Consider the following 18,832-nt stretch of genomic DNA (forward strand, 5'->3'; position numbering starts at 1 on the left):
GTTCACCTCAGGAAGATTTCATAATAAGAACTTAAGGAAAATAATATAATCTTGCTTTAAAACACTTCCTTCCTCTGTTTTGCTGATGAATTATAACAATTCACAATACCATCTGGCCAGCAACTGGTACAGAACTTATTTCATTGTTTTAACTGTATTTGTGTCTTTTGGTTGTAGAGCACATACCATAACATGAGGATTCCCTCACTGCTGTTTTGTGATCAGATGGACCTAGACTGCAACTTGAGATCAAGATGTGCCCAAATGTCTGGAACTGGGCTAGAAAGAGCCTTGGCAAATGATCTGCAGTCTTACAGTGAATTAGAACGTGAGTCCTGTGGTGGAGGGCAAAATGCAGGTCTGAATTTTCAAGCTTGATCCATTTTCTAAAATCAGAGGAAAATATGAAGAGAAATCCAACCTTCTTCTTCTTAAGAGGATTTTGTAGAAACTTCTTAAGCTTGTAGATTGAATTCAAAATGAAAAGGAACCTGTTTTCTGAATCCAGTTTTGACATAGCTCAGGATAATAAAAATAGAGCTGGACAAGAAGTTTTGAAGAACTTTCTACAGTCCCAGTTTTGAGGAACCTCACAGTACAGTTCAGGATTTGGGTGGTGCTCTGGCCCAAATCTAGGAAGGACAGCCTTAATTCCAAAACCTAAATGACAAAATCAGCTCTGAATTTGATCACTCATGGATCAGGAGCACTGGTGGTGATGTGGTGGGGAAGTACCACACCCGAGCTTCCCACCAGATCCCCTGAAGCACTTAATGCATGAGGTGAGTGAGACCTCAGGGCTTTCTAGGTCCTCCTTCCAAGTACATTTGGAACACGTGAGTATCAGACTTTCAATCCATAATTTGAGGCCTGATTCAGTGTGGATCATAAGGTGGTGCAATTTCAGTGAAACTACAACTTCTTGTCCTACAAAGTTAATTTAATTAACTTGTGTGGTTTTGAAAGACTGTGAAATGAAGAATTACTCAAAACAGTCTCTAGTGACTATGGATGTTCTTACAGCCCTTACTGGAAGGTGAATTTTATGGTGTAAATGCACAGACCATTCAGCAACAGGCATTCACTGTCCGTCCCATGAGCAGATAGATGTCAATTCTCAGTGTCTGTGCTGCTCAGGCACAACCTTGCTGCCCAACATTGTGTTTGCTGTTGATTTTTTCATACAAGATCTCTTGATTTCCAGCTTTTTCATAAGCTGTGGCCAGACAATAAGAGGCAAAGGCCAGCATCACATTAATGACAGAGGGTGTAAAGTTCTTAGAATTTATTTTTAGTTCACCAAACCATTCTAGGCCTCAGGGTTAGATTATTTAAAGTGAACGTTGCTGAACTTCCAACACATGATATTTTCTCACATGTTGCCTCACTCCCACATGCTCATGCCGCTTCCATGTGAACTCCAGCATATTGCAAAGCTGTGTCGTATTCTTTTAATTTTTACACTGAAGGATTTCAAATGGAACGCAACATAATTAGATTACTTGTAATCTCTTCCCATTTTGATCCCATTCTCAAGAGTGTTTGCAAAGGAGCTTACTTGAGTCTTAAATGCACAACTTTAAATCGCACTGACGGAGACGAATAAGAGCAGGACGCTCTTAGGAAAACATCCTGATGTGCAGGACAAAGCCCCGTGGCTTTATCCACTGAAAGAGGAGTCCCCATTGGCAGTGTCTGCTTCGAAATCCTCGACACACAATGTTTTAAACTTCTGCACAAAACCTATAACAAGTTGATTCTGAGTCTTATCCATTTCTCCCCTAAATCAACACAAACTCCCATTAATACCTGCTCGTCCCGGGGCTCCCGCAGAGCTCTGTCGTTTCTATTAAGGTGTCAGCCATCGAGATAAACTGCAGTTCAGAAGGGTTTTCAAACAGCCATCACCTTTCTGGGAGTACATTCAAAGAGATTATGTGTTGCCAGACAGCAAGTCTTGTCAGGTCAGGACAAAACAACATTTTAAGCCGATTGGCTCATATATCTCAAGGTATGTGTGTCCTTGCACAAATTCACTTTCCCCTCAACCCAGTATTTAAGAAAATCCACCTTTCATGATGTTGATCGATCTGAAGTGTGGTCAGACTGAATCCTGCTTATTATCTTGAGGTTAGGGAAGGAGAAATAACTCCAGATGCGATAGTAAATTATTGGATTGTAAGGAAACTTCGAGAAAAAAAGCCTGTTATTTGGTGGTTGGTACCTCACCTTTCAGAAAGCTTTTCTTTGCATAAAAAGGATAAAGCATGCTTACACTCCAAAGGTATTTGCCAGAAGTTTGGGAAGCTTCATCCTGTTTTACAGACTAAAGCTGGCTTTGTTTGCCAAAGGTGAGGGGTGCCTTTATCAGCAATGGTGGTTGTATGCAGGGACTGTGGCTCCCTGAAACTGGGTACCTGGTGTAAACACCAGCCCCAGCAGGATCTGTGAGCACATCTCCTTCATCAGCCAGGAATGTGACTTACCTCATGTCCCATGTTTGGGCATCCTGGGTGCCAGTTGTGCAATGGCCCCTTCCTGGGAAACAAACTCTGCTCCTCACAGGTGTGAAACAGCTTGGCCACCCTCTCCTTGGCTCATTACACTCTATCATAGAATCATAGAATCATAGAATCGATTGGGTTGGAAAAGACCTCTGAGATCATCGAGTCCAACCCTTGGTCCAAATCCAGTCCATTTACTAGATCATGGCACTCAGTGCCACGTCCAATCTGCGTTTAAAAATCTCCAGGGATCGTGAATCCACCACCTCTCTGGGCAGCCCATTCCAATGCCTGATTACTCTCTCTGTAAAGAATTTTCTCCTGATATCCAACTTAAATTTCCCCTGGCGGAGCTGAAGCCCGTGCCCCCTTGTCCTATTGCTGAGTGCCTGAGAGAAGAGACCAACCCCCACCTGGCCAGAACTTCCCTTCAGGTAGTTATAGACGGTGATGAGGTCACCTCTGAGCCTCCTCTTCTCCAGGCTAAACAACCCCAGCTCCCTCAGCCTCTCCTCAAAATAAAAAAAAAAACTACCACAAATTATGAAGTCGAGTTTCCCGCATTGGGGGAAATCGCAGGGGTCAGCACACCCGGAGTGCAAGGGATGAGCCTCGCCCTGGGAAAACCACCTGCCTGATCATGGTGTCTCCCCTGCCAGGTAAGTTAGGGTCAGTTAGGGAACAGATAAGTGCCACAGGACTTCCATTTCCCTGGTAAGCTATTCCTGCAGTTAAGGCTTCGTAGGAAACCTTCACCCTGCTTAACAGGAGGCTGGACCGAACACAGATGGCTCAAGGCAGAGGGGGAAGGAAAAAAGCAAAGCCCAACTTGCATCCCCCATTTCACGTTGTGCTACATAAATTCTGCATGAGCAGGGAGAAGACTCTAAATGCCACACTGCTGGAAAAAAAATGATTTTGATCTTCCACTAGGAGCTTTAGCTGATCGAACTGAACATATTTCTGCTCCATCAGTCATTTACTCTTCTCTGCTCATTTCAGCAGCAAATGGAAAAGGTCATAAAGATTTAACTTTTGCACTACATTAGACAAGTAATTACACCTTTTGCAGGATACACTATCACAGCACAGAGCATTGACACATTTTATTACAGGCTCCCATTTTCATTTGCTTGTAACTTCATGAAAATGAATCCCTTTGAGGATTTTAAATTTGTTGGTGTCTAAGAAATTACTCTATTTCTGTTAACTTTGAGTTACTTCTGACACGCTGGTGGTTATGGGTGACTGATAATAAACTTTAATAGTGACTGTGCTCTGAACACTGACTCTATAAAATACTGTCATGAGATTCCTGGTTCCTTGTCTTGCTGTAACTCTACATCAGATCTGCAGTTTACAAAAACATATCTTTCAGCTACTGTCCTGGAAAACCACAAAAGATGAAGCTGATGCTTTGTTTTGTTGTGCATCATTGCCAATAAAATCTAATCTTCTGTCTTCTTATCCTTCCTTTTCTTCCTCTGTTTTATGTTCTACTTTTCCTTGATTTGAAAGCTGTATGATTTGATTACAGCTTTTCCCTCTCTTTCACCAAATCCCTTCTCCTTCTGCTGTGGGAGCAGGATGAAATCCTGTTAACAAGAACCTAAAATTCAGATTCAGGAAAATACTCCATGTTTTAAACCCATCCTATGCTTCAGTTTAGATAGGGCCACACGTGCCTTCTTCAGCCAGGCTTTTGTATTTGCTGTGCACAGTCATCTTGTATTGTCTGTGTACTCAATGTAGAAAAGGATCTCTGGGAAGTTCCTATGATGTGGGATATACAGGGAAGTGACACATTTTTGGTGTTGTGCGTTTTTTCAGTTCACTGAAAAACTACTTGGTATTAAGAGAGAGATTTTTAAAAAGTTTTTTTGTACTGTGTATTAAATGCTGTTCTGTGTGTACTTTTCATAGATAAAGAGTATTGAAACCTAAATCAACATATAAAAGGAGAGAGAAAGAAATGAGAGAGTACTGATGTAACAGAAAGAATAAGACAGAAGGATGTGAATGGGAGAAGGCAAGAAAATGCTAGAAGAGACAGAAAATTTGGGAAAAAAGGAAGGAGATCAAGAAAATCTGCTTGACAGACAGAGGGGACAGAAATATGCCCTTTCATCAGGCAGCAAGCACTGCACACATTCAAGTCTGATTCCCATGGCAGGAGTCACCGAAAGCAGGAAGAGAGGCCTGAATGGGTGAAACCTGAACCTCAGCAAACCAAGGGAGCCTGCAGACAATGGGACTGGGTGAGGGCAAGGGAACAACCCCAATGGAAAGGAAAACAGTCCTTTAGGCAGCCAGAAAAATGACATCAGCACTCAATAGTGAAGCAAAGGGCAAACCCTCCTGCTCCAAGTCCCACTCCCATCCCTGCTTTCAGCACAGCCCTTCCTGTGCAATGCAGTGTTTCCAGATCGGATGGTGGCTGATGCTGTACAGGCAAACCTCTGCCTAAATCATCAGTTTTGCAGAGCTGGGGGATGCAAAGCTCCTGGAAATGTCCAGGGCATGATCAGGCAAGTGACAGGCTGGAAGTAGCTCCTGAAACAGTCACCCAGCACTTGCATTTTGGGGAAAGTAAACAAAAGCAGACCTGGCAGGTGGTACAGCAGCTGAGGGCATTTAAGCTTATAAAATATTGATGTACTTCATGATACTGTAAAGAATAGCCATCTGCCAGCTATTGTTCATAGTCCTATAAGCACTTCATCTCAAATCAGGTATTTGAAGTGATATCCTTTGTAATGACTACAGTAGGTTTCAGAAGTGACAAGTCTCAGAGGCTGAACAGGCAGATGTTTAAATTTAAGACCAATAGACAGGTTTGTGTTTGTTGGATACCTGCAGGATCTTCTGAGCTGCTCACTCTCCAGGTACATGCCTGTGCATAAATGGTTCATATTTTGAGGGACACAGAAAAACACCCATTAGCTCATGTGCCTTGAAAACGATCTGCAAGCAGAAGTGGAAATGCCATATGCCACAGAAAATATGCTGGAAATCCTACACACCACAGGAACTAAGCCAAACCTATAGCACAAACACAGCTTGGAAAAGAATAGTCCAAAACCAGTTTTAAAAATTATTTAAGGACTAAGAAAATTCTACTAACTGCGGTCTTTTGGGTTCACAGAATGCATAATTTTGTAAAGCCCAAGTCAAGCTCTTCAGGGCTGTAGCTGTGCCACCAAATCACAGAATGGTTTGAGTTGGAAGAGACCTTAAAGATCATCTAGTTCCAACCCTCCACCATGGGCAGGGACATCCTCCCCTGGACCAGGTTGCTTCAAGCCGAGTCACACCTGGCCTTGAACACTTCCAAGGATGGGGCATCCACAGCTTCTCTGGGCAACCTGTGCCAGGGCCTCACCACCCTCACAGTAGAGAACTTCTTCCTTACATCTAATCTAAACGTGCACTCTGTCAGTTTGAAGCCATTCCCTCTTGTCCTGTCACTACATGCCCTTGTCAGAAGTCCCTCTCCAGCTCTCTTGGAGCCCCTTTAGGTACTGCAAGGGGCTTTAAGGTCTCTCCAGAGCCTCCACTTCTCCAGGCTGAACAACCCCAACTCTCTCAGCCTGTCTCCACAGGGGACATGCTCCAGACCTCTATAATCATGTGTTCTTATGTGAATTTATATGTTTAGCCCAATGGGCTGCCTTAGGGAGGCTGCCTTAGGGTGCCTTTGCACCACAGGATGGTGCTCCAGAAGTTCTTGGGACTTCCAGTCCACAATTGCCAATTCAAAGCCCGGGTCATCAAATTCATGCCCTTGTCCCATTGCTGGGCAGGCCTCCCAGGGGAGGAAGCTCATGGATACAGTGAGGGCAGGCTGTAATCACTACCTGAAGACAGACAGATTTACTTCCAGATGTTGCAGTTGGCTCACAGAACTCTGCACATGTGCTTTGTGTTCTGCTTAATTTTTTAAAATGCTGTTTTATTGAAGAGAATGGGTTTCATAAACCTTGTAGCTAAAAATACCCCAGAGGGCAAAGCACACCGAGGAATGGCTGCTGATGGGAATCTCGTTGCTTTTGCAGCATGAATTCCTGTTCCTTTGCAGTCCAGTGGGTCTGCGAGGGAAAACCTCTGCTGGGACTGGGATGGCACACGAGGAGACTGACCAGGACTGTCTTTACCCCCACCAGGTAAGTATTTTTTCTATTGGATATCCATGAGTGATCCTTCAACCTTTGGGTGAGGAGAACCCACCTTCTGGGTCCCCCTGAGTGAGAGTGAGTGTGGCTTTGGGTCATCACTGTTGTCCGTGCGGTGACAACATCCCTGGCTGCTACACTGAACCTGTCAAATGTCACTGGAGTGCTGCTGTGATTACCATTGTGGTTAATTAGTTTTGGCCATTGGTTTTGGTGGGGACTTAAAGTTTGACTGAGTTGCTGCCTGCACAAAGCTGTCTCCCTGTACCCCTGTGGTGCATCCCAATGCAGGCTCAGTGCAATGAGGTGTTAGTTTGCACCAGGTTCAGTATCTTCACTTCTGTGGCTCCAGACCCAGCTGAAGGTGGCTGCAACATCTGAACTTCAAGGTCATCTCTTGAGGTAACCCCTGAACGTTCCTGACATTAGCAGATACTCCCGGTTCAGAAAGGAATTTTACAGAAAGGTTGTAAATGTGATTCTAAATGTCTCTTACATCTTTCCAACTGAAGTTAACACTTGGTGAGCAAGCTGCAGGTTTTCCAAGTAGAGATGGACTGGACCCAGGGAACTTCTCCACTGTGTATCCCATGCTGCTCACCCTGCCCACGTGACATGGAAGATAAACTGGCACCCTGGGAGTCTCGTGAAGCCCGTCAGTGTGGGGTCAGCTGGCAAGCTGCACACAGGACCAGTTTAAGGACAGTGTAGATACAACAGTGTAGATACAACATGGAGAACCACGTGAGGTTTCCCTGCTTCCCAAAGCACGCTCCTGGCAAAGAGCACAGGCACAGGCAGCATCTCTTTATGTTCTTGGGATGCCACATGGACCTTTAAGCGTTATAAGTAACAGTGACTGGATACACTTTCTCAGACTAAGAACTGTGATAAAAAACAAAGTGTTGCTGGAAATGATATTGCAGGATTTGTATGTGGGAGTAGTGATAAAACAAGTATGATCCCACTGTCAGCCGCTTGGAAAGCTGTGATTTCAGAACTGTTCCACATCCCAGTTATAGTAGTGCAACAGGAAACAAAGAGCATATGGGGAAACAAAACCGATGATCTACAGTTTGAGAATGCATGAAATAGAAATGAGATGGTTCTGATGAAGCAGGGAGCTCCCTGTGGAAGACATTCATCTTAACTCATTAGCCATTTTGGGAGGAAACAAATCCCTAGCTGGCAGAAAGCTAAGTAATATTTTTATATCCCAACACCTTCTAAAATTGTTAAAAACACAATTAAGTCTTGAAATTGGAATAAGCCAGGTCTGACCACAGTATCCCTCTTGGGATTGATGGGATACTGACAGGTTAGTTAATGACAATTATTTTCTGAAATATATTGCAAAGCAATACGTTTCTGGTTTCTGTTACAATTTCTCTGCACAAGGAGAGGAAATTTGGACAAAAGCAATCTGGGCTGCTCTGTCTCACTGCCTTTGGCCTTTTCCTCCTACATGAAATGGGTGTCAAATGCAGCCACGCTCATGCACAGCATGTAGATTTCCCACATTCCTGGAGGCAGTGAGATGTGCTGGCATGGGGATTACGTGTACCGGGGTGATACTTCCAGTTTTTCCAGAAGTAACACTATTCAAGCTCTTTTTCGTCTAAAATAACATAGAACTATGAGGACAGAAAGCCTATTAAAAATGGAAATATCTGTGGAGATTTACTGATCTTTGGCTAACCAGTCAATAATTATTTGACTCATCTAATCTACCCTGGAGTAATGGAGTAGTGTGTTTTACAAATTGTCATGAAATGTCCTAGGATTACAAGATTTAATAAAAATTAATATTGGAAGTCGAGAACCCCACAACTCATAGTACAAGTTGTCTGGAATTGCTTATTTTAAAGTGTTTATATTTTGTAGATTATGCTAAATTCCTTGGTTAGTATTTGAACAGAAACTGCTTAAATATAATTGTGGCTCAAACACAGGATTGTTTAAAACACTCAAAACATTTATTTACGGGACATTGCTCTGTTTTTCTATCGTTACTGGACAACTTTTGGTACTACATTTTAGGCACTGTTTATTTTAATTCTGCTCTGAATGTAACACCCTATTTTATTGCCACTCCAAATTCCCTCTTAACCACAACAGTTTTGTTTTCAAACCAACATTTAAACCCTTCTGGTCACGACACTGCTGTGGCATTTGAGATGTCAAAATGTTAGTTGCATTGCTGTGCTTTCTCCCTTCCAGTTTTGTTGTGACCGGCTCCACTGCCCCATGCAAAGCACAGGGATGTAAATGCACCAGGAATTTGCACACAGGGAGTGGGAGCACTTGCTTAAGGAAGAGGCAGGGCTGGGATCAAAGCTCTTGTGATGGGAGCAGGATGCCAGGAGAGCTGGAATGAGCAATACAGCCCATCCCACAGAACCACGGAATGGGTCAGGTTGGAAAGGACCACAGTGGGTCATCTGCTCCAACCTCCCTGCTCAAGCAGGGCCATCCCAGAGCACACAGCACAGGATTGTGTCCCTGTGGTTCTTGAATATCGCCAGTGCAGGAGACTCCACAATCTCTCTGGCAATCCTGTGGTAGTCCTTGTCACACACAAGCCTGAATTCAGCCATGGAGCTGTGCTTCAACCCTCCCATATACAATGCTGGTGCTTTGCCAGAGAAAGCCAAAACACACAACCACAGAATCGCTGGGGTTGGAAGGGACCTCTGGAGATCATCAGTCCAAGCCCCCTGCCAAGGCAGGGTCACCTGGAGCAGGCGAGACAGGAACACACCCAGGTGAGTGTGGAATGTCTCCAGAGAGGGAGATTCCACAACCTCCCTGGGCAGCCTGTTCCAGTGCTCTGCCACCCTCCACAGAAAGAAATTCTTCCTCATGTTGAGGTGGAACTTTTTGTGTTTTAGTTTATGGCCATTGCTCCTTGCCCTGTCACTGGGCACCACTGAAATGAGTCTGGCACCATCCTCCTGGCACCTGCCTTGGAGATATTTATGCATATTAATGAGATCCCCTCTCAGTGTTCTCTAAACAGGCCCAACTCCTTCAGTGTCTCCTCAAAAGAGAGATGCTCTAGACCCCTCATCACCTCTGTGGCCTCCGCTGGACCCTCTCCAGCAGCTCCTTGTCTTTCTTGTACGGAGCAGCCCAGACCTGGACACAGGAGAATGGGTTTCCATGATGGGGGTCTTGGTAGCTCACGCAGCACAGCCACGATATATCTGAAGGCCACAAGACTTGCTTTGTGTTTTCCCCCTTTTTTCCCCCACACGACGCCCTTTCCCGCTCTGCCCCGGCTCTCCCGGAGGGGCTCCGGGCGGACGCCTCGTCCCCAGCCCAAGATGGCGGCGGCGGGTCAGCCCTGTGGGAGGGGCGGGGGCGGGGAGGTTTCCATAGCGGCGGTGTCACACCGGGGCACTTCCTGGTCGGAGGCCGCCGGTCCCGGGGCAGCGAGCAGGGACGCGCCGCTGGGGAAGGCGGCGGAGGGAGGGAGGGAGGCCCCGGGGAGAGGAGGAAGCCGAGAAAAGGTAGGAGCGAGCCGGGACTTTGCTCCGGCCATTGTGCGGCCACCGGGGTTGGCCGGCTGGACCCATCCATTGCCGGGGCGCGGGGTGGGGGGTGGGGGGCCGCGTGTGTGTGGAGATGTCGCGCCGGACCCTCCATTGAAACGGGCGGGTTCCTGCGGGCTGAGGGGAGGCGGGCGGTACCATCCTCCCCCGGGGGCGGGGGCGCGCACCCCCCGCGGGGCCGGAGAGGTGGAAGAGGCGGGAGCCGGCTCCCGCAGGGTACCGGTGTACTCCGGACTGTTCCACTCCCGGCGGAGGGGGGTGTGTGTGTCTTTGGAGGTTCCCTGCTGTGTCTGTTGGGGAGGGGGCAGCGTGCGAGGGGCTGTGAGGGGCCGGGACGCGGCTGAGCCGGGTGTGCTGAGGGAGCCCGGGGGAAGCCCTGTGGAGATGTCCCTGGGTCCCAGTGTAAGGCTGGTATGAGTTGTGGCGGCGGTGAGGGGGGCGCTTTCCTCAGGAGAGTGAGGGGCCACAGCCAGAGTGGGGCTGGGGCTGAGGGGCCTGGGGGGGTGTTCGGGGGGTCACGGCTGTGGGTCGGGCACTGGAGGCCCCCTCGAGGAACCCCCTTTTCTGCCCAGGTGGGAGGCGGCAGTGCCGCCCCGGTCGGGAGCAGGGAGGATTTGGATGGCTGAGCCCTTGTTTTAATCTGACTTTCTGGCACCGCCGCTCTCCCTGTACCTGCTCCCTCTTCTGTTCTTTGTAATACTTCGGGTATGTGGTGGAAAGTGCCAGGCTGGCCGCGCTGGGCTGGGACAGAGGAGTCCAGAGTCCTGTGGGCTTCCCCTGGCTGTGCCGAGCCCGGGGGGTCCGTGTCCCTCTCCCAGCAAAAGAGCCAGTTCTCCGATGTTTTGTGTTCCTTCTGTGGCGTGGATGGCTGCTTGTAGGAAACCACCGAAGCCATTGAACTACCAGCTGAATGAGAGTCAAGTGGTGACTTAAAAAGTCGCTCTCTCCGAACTCCTGTACCAGTTGTTCGCCCTCATATGCTCGAGAATAACTTTCTTTGTGCCATTTGCTGCTTGGAGGAGGCAGCTGCACTGAGAGCTGGCTGTGAGGGGAGCTGGTTTTCAGCTTTCACTGAATTACAGTGGAGTGAAAAATCCCACATCTGCCCTGTTCACAACGAATGTATCTTGTGGAGGATCAGTTCAATTAGAATAATTCCATTAAATAATTGTTTTCTATGGTTTTCTGGCTTACTGCCTACCCTGCAATCTAGAGCTGCTGTGTGACAGTCGAAACTCCAGCTCTGCCAGACGTGTGTGTATTAAACGCAGCGGCCAATGAGCAGTGCCTGAAACTAAAGGCGATTTGCCTCAACGCTTTGTAGTGTAAATATTCCTGCCACGAACAAAGGAGGGTGTGTCGTTGGACTTGTTTCATTTGTACTTCCATGTGCTTCCTCGTTTGTGGCCAGTCAATGATTCTGTGTAGGTTCTGAAACAGTAGCAGTCTCACTTTGTTGTCAATTGTGCCTTCGCGCTGGCTTTGGGTATTTTTCGGAGCTGGGATGCTCGGAGTCTTGGTGCTGTGTTGGGGATTTTTATTGTGTTCTTTTTAACAGCCGTGCTCTGAAGTGACTTAGTTTTGCTCTTTTTAAACTTTTGTTGTCACTGATTAGAACTCTGAAGTTAACTCAACTTGGATGCAGTGTAAAATGAGTATTTAGTAGAGCTGCCTTTTAACCAGCTGTTCTTTTGCCCTCTGATTATACAGCACAGAAACCAGCAATTTCAGACTTAATGTTCTGCCAGCCAGCTATCTGTACATCTCTAAAACATGTGCTTCTGAAATCTCCGTATTTGTTTTCTGTGAGGGGCCATAACATTTAGTTTAAAGAAAAAAGTAAATGACAGTAAAATACTGATTTGTGCAGGGCAGGCTCTCTTTAGGCTATTTTGTCTGTGTCTTCTGGTTCTTGGGAACTGGGGATGTAAATTCTTGATGTTAACTCCTTAGCATCTAAGTTAAACAGATACTACAATAACATACACACTGGCTGGACCTGAATCTTTAATTGCCAATTTAAAGGGAAATCTTTCCTCTGGGTCGAGTCATAGTGCATAGAATATGCTGTAATTTGCTTGCAATCTGGCTCATGCTAATTGTCCTGAGACAGAGTATTGGGTAAAAAAGGAGACCTGGCACTGGGGGTGGAAACAGGTCATCGAATGTCTTATTAGTGTGGGTGAATTTGAAGTGGCAAAGAGCTTCCCTCAGTTCTGGTGTTCCTTTCAAATCTCGGTTAAAATGCCGATAGTTTCACAGCTACTTCAGGTGAATCCCCCCGAGGGCTGGTAGATGTGTGTCAGTAGAGGAAACACAAGGCTTTGCTCTTCAGGAAAGGACAAGGATCAAAGTTATGTGTGGGTGGTTTTTTTTATTTTTTTCTTTTATGGCCTTGTTGATTGCAAGGGAAAGCACAGAGGGTGTCAGGCACTACTTTGAATTAGAAGTTTTCCCGAGATTTGTCTTTCAGCAAGACGCTCAACAAGTCATGGTCTGTCTTCCTCTGCTCTGTAGTGGTTGGTTGTGTTTCTGTGCAGGAGAAAACCCTCCATGCACTGGAATAACCCAGGTTGTTGGCTGAGAGAGCAGAGTGAAAACAGTTTAGTTTCTCCCACACTCCTTAGGAAAAGTGTTGATTTTGCAATGCAATATAAAGCAGGGACATTCTGATATTTGGCAGTGTTGACTTTTCCTGACTTTCCAGTGCTGCTTGCTATTGCTATACTCAAAATTATAGAGAAAAGATGAAAATTTCCTTTTTTTTTTTTCCTTTTTTTTTAGTGACTTAAGCACTTCCCAGTAGTCCAAGAAAATACCTGTCAGCGAAATGATCAAGGGAAATGGTATAAAGCACACAGGGGTTTTTCTTTGAAATAACACTACCTGAATTAACCAGAAGTCTGCAGTGGCTGGTAAACAGGTACTGGGAACAGCTAAACAAAATATTTAGACACTGAAGGCACTGTGGGAGTAACACTTTATAGCTGGAAGCCGGAGTTCAGGTTGCTGTGGAGCGCTGGAACACTCACTTTTCATGGCCATGACACGTTTATAGGCAGCACATCACTGCTACGTTCTCATCTCATTTCCTCAGTGTTACGTGACTAGGTTTTTGTAAGAGATGTGCTGCATAATTATGCTATTATTAGCCTTAAGTGGTTTTCAGAGCTGCTGTTTTGTTTTTTCCTAATGAACAGCCTTTTCCTGTGCATACACACAATGAAGTGTCGCCTAACGCGATGTCTCGGAGCAGAATATTGTTAGTTCATATTTGCAAAACTGAGGTGAGACTGTACCTTTGGAAAACTGAGTAGGAGAGTCTGGTTTTTCATCTGGTTCTGCCTAAGAGTCAAGCAGAATTTGGGCCCAAAGGTTGTGTGGGGCTCTGGTAAAAAGTGCTTTGGGCCTGAGTTGAGGGCTGTCTGCTTGATGTATTTGATGTTCTTAACATAAAAGCTGTTGTTGGTGCAGTAAATAATTAAACATCATGGAAGTTTTATTTGATAATTTTGACACCAGTAATCAAGAGGAAGCTGACAAGGCTGCAGTTCTAACATTATGTTTTAACAGACACTTCATTTTTTATTGGGCTGTGTGTGCTTAAATATTGAATTTAGCAGCCATTCATACAGCACTGACAGGGCTTGCAGTTCAGACTGTTCTTCAGTGATTGCAGCTTCTCCTGGCTTTGTGTTCCTCTCTGCTTGTTTACAATGTTTGCATATGGATTTCTTCAGCCATTTTCTTCCCCTATTGAGCCTCTTCCCTCTGTTCCTTTTTCAGTGCAAAAGGAATGGGTTCTAATTTTCAGTTTGCACTATTACCAAAGGCTACCTTTTGGCAGTTGGATTTTTTTTTTTTTTGATGGTGAGTGGGTGGTTTTGGTGTTTTTTAATTTTATTTTTATGGTTTTTAGAAAACTGGTTTTAGCAATTGATAGAGGAACCTTCTCGTGACGTGAATTCAGTCCTGGGGTAGTTCCTCCACTACTTTGCCACGTGCTGTAAATCTAAATATTATGTGAAGACATAATTTAGGAAAATTAGATCACATATTTTGTCTTTTTGCATTTTATGTTGCTTTTTGTAAAAGCATGAAGAGATCAGGAGAGTTGAGACTTGCAATCTGAGTCAGCACAAGATATCTGGCTGAATTAGCCCAGGTGGTCAGGTTCAGCAAGTTCTAAAAAGAGGAAATAAATCACATAATATTCCCTAATTTACAGATACTCTCTATTTGTGCAGGTATTAGAGAAGAATTCTACATAGCTTAGTAGATATGGTTTTTTTTCTTTTCATTTCAGCTGTGAGGTGAAGTTACTTTCATTTAGCTGTTCTATCAGACTTGTATCAACTTGCTTTTAGCAGCAGGATGGAGATTATATAATAAATTTTTCAAAATGTACTGGCTGTGCTGTCGTTGTTGGAGATTAAGCCTCTGTATTTGGCTTTGGGGAGGGCTGGGTGTGTTGTCAGTGAATCCATATCTGCCCTGTTTGGGTACCTGCTTTTCATTCCCATTAGGAATTGACTGATCTGGTGCTTTGCAGTTGCTAGAAATGGTAACTTTTCCAGGTTTTGTTTCTGAGGAGGAAGTGTTTGGTGCTAATACCAACCTGTGCTTATTTAGTAAACTTAATTGCAGCTCTTGTGTTTTAAAGAGTGTTTTTATGCAGCATCTTGCTGGCTGAGGTTGCTGAAGGGAAGCACTGCTTTGGAATTTTCAGTTATTGTATCCATATTGTGGTCTTGCACTTTTAACTTCTTAACTGCTCCCAAAAGATAACAAACAATATATTTTATGGCACCTTTTTTTAGCACATGCTCACAAGTTTAGAATGTGATTGTTAGAAGGTACAGGTTTTCAGTTGATAAACTGCAAAATATGTCCATAAGCAGTTAAGCTCTTCAGTCATAACAAACACATCTTTGTGTTCAGGATGAAAAGATAGTAGGAAAGACAGTGTATATGTAAACATATATCCTAGTGACTTAAAGCTGAAAAACTGATTTGTCTTTTTATTTTCTTCCCACCATCAGGACATGTATACCTCTGAGAAACCTTCTCCAACAAGATACCTTGCTTCAAGACCTGTCTTGGATTATATACAAAGAAGTTTCCAGTCATGAGTGAGTAGATTTTTTTTTTTTTCTTAAAGAAAAAAAAAAAAACCCCTTATTTTGTAGTTTAGAAGCACTGTAACTTCTGTAGTAGGTTTTGGGAAGTGGTTATTCCTCAAAAATATTCATATTGAGTTTTGTCTCTTCAGTCCTTCAAACTAACCAAATAAAACTGAGCCTTGGCAGATGCAATTCTTAATATGCAAATTTTTGATCACTGTGTGCTCTGTGAGACTCCTGTGTTGGTAGTCTGGTCTCATTTTCAAGAAGTTTGGTTCTGTAACAAGCTGATGTTTGTTTTTTTCAGTATAAATAAAACATGTAACTCTGAGGGGGAAATGCCTTGGGTTTGCTGAGAACTCCAAAATTTGTGACTGCCTAGTGAATTAAAATAACTGGTAAAAATCCAACATAAAATGAAAGGACTTCATTTTGTAGAAAAAAATAAATATGTTTCTCAAATTCCAGTACAGAGGTGTGATCCCAAAGGAATTTTGGCATGTATTGGAAAGATCTGAGCCATAGAAAACTGTGACCTAATATGTCTGTTTTGGTGGAAAAAAAACCAAACAAACAGATGGAAGACACTATAAGTTTTGTTTTAGGTTGTATCTGATGGGTAAGGTGATCTCTTTTTAGTGAACTCCTCTTCTGAGTGTTTAAAAGTCCCTTGTAAGTTTTGTGGATGTGAGACTTGATGTAATTGTTGGCAGCCACGTTCCCTGGCCTTACCTTGTGCAGAAATGGGGAGAAAACTTCCTGTGCCCAGGAACTGTGTTTATAATGCAGCTCAGTTCCAAACCAACTGTACTGAACGTGCTGAAGAATGAGCATCTCGTTCACAGGACAATTATATCCTGTGTTAGGAAAATAAGACCATTCGAGTTTCTGGGAGGAAGTGAGTAAAGAAAATTGTTGGTTGAATTTCTTGTCAAACTAAATGAAAAATGATTGTTGGTGACATCTGGAAGGGAAAAAAAAAAAAGGAACGATGAAGGAAACGCTCACTAAATGCAGCAGAGGAAAAATTACACCAAAGGACTGAAAGAACTGCTGAACTCTAGAGTTCTTGCTGGTGGAGGTAGAACTATTTTAGTATTTATATATAGATTTCTCTCTTATGTTGCTGTTCACACTTGTTTGCTCTCTGATGTTTCAAGCATTTGCTGTGTTGTGTGGGTGACAATTTTCCAGGCAGTTATTCAGGTACTGGAATATCCTGATTTGTCCAACGCTGCTCTGTTAATCCTCATTTGTTCTCTAGAGCTCCTCATGTGCTGTCATTGCCTCGTGTGCAGCCCCAGACATGACAAATAACTGAATCACAGCTGCTGTGTTGTGGGACTGGCCAAGGTGCTGCTGGGCTGGTGTTGGTCTGGGGACAGCACAAACTGCCCTGGCTTGAGCAAAACACCACTGGCTTGGGCACATTTTGGGCTGATTCCAGACTGGAGGGTTCAGCTGTTTGTTGGGAAGAATGAAGACCCCCATTCAAATGCCAGACAGCACTTTGGCAGTACTTTTGGTGGTGGTCAGTAGTAATGTTCTGCAGGACACCACACTGTTGTGGCAGAGTGGATGCTTCAGGCCCTGCTAAGTGATGGCCTCCAAGGGCACGATGGAAAGGGCCACTTGTTTGAAAATATGGTTTAAAGAAGGTGAAATGTTTTATGTCCAGCTCATGTTGGGTTTCTTAGTTTATGGTTTACTTGAGAGTAACTGGAACTATAAGGACAGTCCTTATTTTTAGTCTCCTCTGTCCTAAATATCTCAGTCACTAAGATGTGTATCATCCTATGAAGATGTATTTATGTGCATACCTCTGTACATGTGAGCTCATTCACAAAATCTGTGGGCACCTGTAATAGCTGGATGTGTTAATAATGGTGGGAGTCTCCAGTATTCTTAACATGTGCATCACTTAGTGTGATTCAACCCAAAAATTATCCAAAATGAGGGAATGTCAGCCTTAAGAAGGTCAGTAAAACTTCAGAATGCAGGCTACATTATCAAATCCTACTTGTTATTTTCTTGAGACACCCTTGATGCAATATATACTTACATTGCTCTTTGTGAAGGGCTGTTCTACACTCTTAGTCCTAAAATGATTAAATCACTTTTCTAATATCTGCCCTAAATTTATTCACAGGTAGTTCATATCTATTTTTTTTTTGTTTGTTTGCCAACTGTATTAATCAGCTAAAGAAATTTTTACCTTATCATATTTGTTGTTTTAGCAGTTTGTTACATAAAGCTTATATTTTATTGAAATAATTTGTAGAATTAAATCTGTATTATCTTGCTATTTAAGAAGCACACAGATGCTTATTTTTTAAGCAAATTTTTTTTCAAAGTGAACAAACTTACTCTTGTTACATAACTTTTAATAGTTACCAGGTGTGTGGGTAAATGCTTTGGATGCTGTTGTACTGGATCTTCCCTATTATCAGGGAAGAGCATGGACAGGATTGCAAAGTTTACCATTCATGGTAGGTTTTTGTTGGTGGGCAATACAAAGAATCAGATGAAACTGAGGCAGTCCCTGTTCAGGCTTTTATTTCTGTGGATTTATCAATGTCTGTTTTCATAAATAAGGGTAAGACAGATCTGTGAAATTACACTTTTCCATGATGTGCCCCATAGCACAGTGAGGTCACGTGCTTGAAGGATGGGTACAAGTATAAAGTGTAGCTCGGTGAGATTGATTTTGATTTGTTTTGTATTTAAACATAACTTGTCAAGGAGATCCTGGCTGGATAGAGCCTGCCTAGAATGTCCCACCTCAGAGAGAGTTGGTTTAATCTTCCACATTTTCTCCAGATATTGACGTTTAGCAGCTAAAAAACGTGTACTGTCATGATGAATTCTTACTATTAGCTCTGCTCTTTATGTTTGGGAGTTTTCCTGTGCTTTTCTCCTTTGAAGAAAGGTCAATGCAGTGAACTTTTTTGAGCTGCTGCAGTGAACTCTGTTTGCAAACAATTGACCCACATGTTAGTACCCTCTATTGCAGCAAGCTGCTAACAATCTTTGATTTTTTTTTTACCCCCTTGAATGTATAGTGCCAACTTATAATACAGAATACTTCTTTCCTGACTTTGTCTTTCTGCTTCTAGTTTTGTTTCCCACACCCTAAAAACTTAACACTGTTCACAGCTGCAAAGTTCACCTGCTGTTCTTGGTGCCTCAGTATCGTCTCTTCAGGTTTTCTTTGGGAGTGGCTGAGGGTAGGAGCACGTTTGGTGTGTTTGAAGAGATGCTGTGCAGTGAAATCTTGCTTTTTGGAAATGGTCAGTGTGGCCTGGTAATCACAGGGGGAACTTTTTGCTTCAGCAGTTCAAATCAAGGCCACAATGGTGTGATTAAAGGCTGCCTCTGTTTGATGGTTGGTTATTTTTCTTGACCTCTCATTACAACTGGCTTTCTAGTTTGTGTTCACAGACGAACCTTAAACTTTGGGGATTTCTAAAAAAAAAAAA

The 18,832-nt window shown here is 43.9% G+C and overlaps 1 protein-coding gene and 1 non-coding gene across 7 annotated transcripts in view; one reads left to right on the top strand and one right to left on the bottom strand.

Annotated features, from left to right (window-relative positions):
* Positions 1–3,009: 3,009 nt before the first annotated feature.
* Positions 3,010–3,171, bottom strand: LOC113945641. Its single transcript, XR_003527146.1, has one exon. It is a non-coding gene; the product is annotated as a U1 spliceosomal RNA (small nuclear RNA).
* A 6,722-nt stretch (positions 3,172–9,893) lies between these two features.
* Positions 9,894–18,832, top strand: part of USP6NL (USP6 N-terminal like) — a 122,452-nt gene continuing 113,513 nt past the window's right edge. Inside the window, exons 1-3 of one of the 6 annotated variants that reach the window (XM_027639649.1) lie at positions 9,894–10,188; positions 13,015–13,153; positions 15,273–15,362. In XM_027639649.1, coding sequence (XP_027495450.1) covers positions 15,359–15,362 — 4 coding nt within the window. In that variant the 5' untranslated portion in view covers positions 9,894–10,188; positions 13,015–13,153; positions 15,273–15,358. Of the gene's footprint in view, positions 10,189–10,532; positions 10,642–13,014; positions 13,154–15,272; positions 15,363–18,832 lie in introns of those variants that run through there. The other 5 variants (XM_027639650.1, XM_027639648.1, XM_027639646.1 and 2 more) reach the window with 5 other exon arrangements.

The sequence above is a fragment of the Corapipo altera genome, unplaced genomic scaffold (genome assembly GCF_003945725.1).
Source record: "Corapipo altera isolate COAL_440 unplaced genomic scaffold, ASM394572v1 1b, whole genome shotgun sequence".
In the NCBI taxonomy this organism is placed as follows: domain Eukaryota; kingdom Metazoa; phylum Chordata; class Aves; order Passeriformes; family Pipridae; genus Corapipo; species Corapipo altera.